General features: G+C 41.7%; 1 protein-coding gene across 1 annotated transcript; it reads left to right on the top strand.

The window, feature by feature from the left end:
• Positions 1–369: 369 nt before the first annotated feature.
• On the top strand, positions 370–1,035 carry LOC106127255 (uncharacterized; the record flags this gene model as incomplete). Its single annotated transcript, XM_013325341.1, has 1 exon — positions 370–1,035. A coding segment is annotated over exon 1 (666 nt), but the record flags the coding sequence as incomplete, so codon positions are not given.
• Positions 1,036–1,519: the final 484 nt, after the last annotated feature.

Consider the following 1,519-nt stretch of genomic DNA (forward strand, 5'->3'; position numbering starts at 1 on the left):
GAAATATAAACAAAATTTTGATAACTTAATATGATTATAACGCCCTCTAGTCGATGCATCGAAAACGCTTAGCGTGAAGTTTGCATCGATTCGTAATGCATTTAAAAAATCACTTGTCACGACCATCTTTGATCTACTGCAACAATTATCTCTGCATCTTCCGTGTTATTAAATGTGTTAAAGTTTGGATTACGATTTACTTCTGTGATTATTTAGTTTTGTTTAGTTAACCTTCTGAACTATTAAAATTGTGTGGTGTGATTAAAAGAGTGTTTAATTCCGGCAACGGACTGCATCCTCAAAGAACACTCTCACTTAACCCCAAACTGGTGACCCCTAAAGTGAACATTTAAATCAAACTAATTAAAAATGAGTAGTGATGGTGAAGAAAAATCTGATTACGGCGCGCGAGTGACGAAGCGGCGAGTGCGCGTGCCCATTGTTATGGACGATAATTCAGACATTTGCCGTGTTAACGTAAGCATGCCGCCATTTTGGCCTGAAAAGCCATTATTATGGTTTAGTCAAATTGAAAGTCAATTTTGCATATCGAAAATAAAAGATGATGATATAAAATTTCACCTGCTTATTACAAACTTGGACCGGAGATATATAAGTGATATCGAAGATTTAATAACATCGCCTCCAACGACCGGGAAGTATGAAAAATTAAAAAGCGAAATTATTAAACGGCTTTCCATTTCAAAAGAAAAAAAATTAAGACAACTACTCCAGGCCGAGGAGATGGGCGATCGCAAGCCATCGCAGTTTCTTCGACATCTACAGCATCTCGCAGGCCCCAACATACCGGAAGATTTTCTTAGATCATTATGGATCGGTCGACTTCCAAGTATTCTACAAACTATCGTCGTGTCCCAGATGAGTATGCCCCTAAGCGAAGTAGCAGACTTGGCAGATCGAGTACACGACATCGCCCCAGCTTCACCCGTTGTTGCAGCCACATCATCTTCACATGACAGGTTGGAACAGACTATTGAGGCCATGGCTCGACAAATATCAGAACTGAAGACGCAGGTCAGTACCATTAATTCTAAAATCGACGACCGCTCCCGGCCACGTCATAAACAAAGGTCACGTGAACGCAGCCGTACGCCGTCGAGAAGATCACAGTCGTCCTACAGGAAATTTCCTACCTGTTGGTATCACTCCAAGTTCGGCAGCCAGGCGAGACAGTGCATACCGCCTTGCGATTATAAGTCGGGAAACGCACCGGGCAGTCTGTAATGGCGACGGACGACTGCCCCACATCAACTACTGGTCGCCTATTTTTAACTGATAGCAGATCGAAAATGCAGTTCTTAGTGGACACAGGAAGCGATCTATGCGTTTTCCCCCGATCTGCGCTTAAACAACAGCGCGACAAATCTGATTATGTACTGTGTGCGGCTAATGGTTCTACTATTTATACTTATGGTTATGTACAACTTAATTTGAACCTAGGTTTACGCAGAGATTTTATATGGCGTTTTACTGTTGCTGATGTTACAAAAGCTATTAT

Source organism: Papilio xuthus, unplaced genomic scaffold (genome assembly GCF_000836235.2).
Source record: "Papilio xuthus unplaced genomic scaffold, Pxut_1.1 DF824869.1, whole genome shotgun sequence".
NCBI lineage: Eukaryota > Metazoa > Arthropoda > Insecta > Lepidoptera > Papilionidae > Papilio > Papilio xuthus.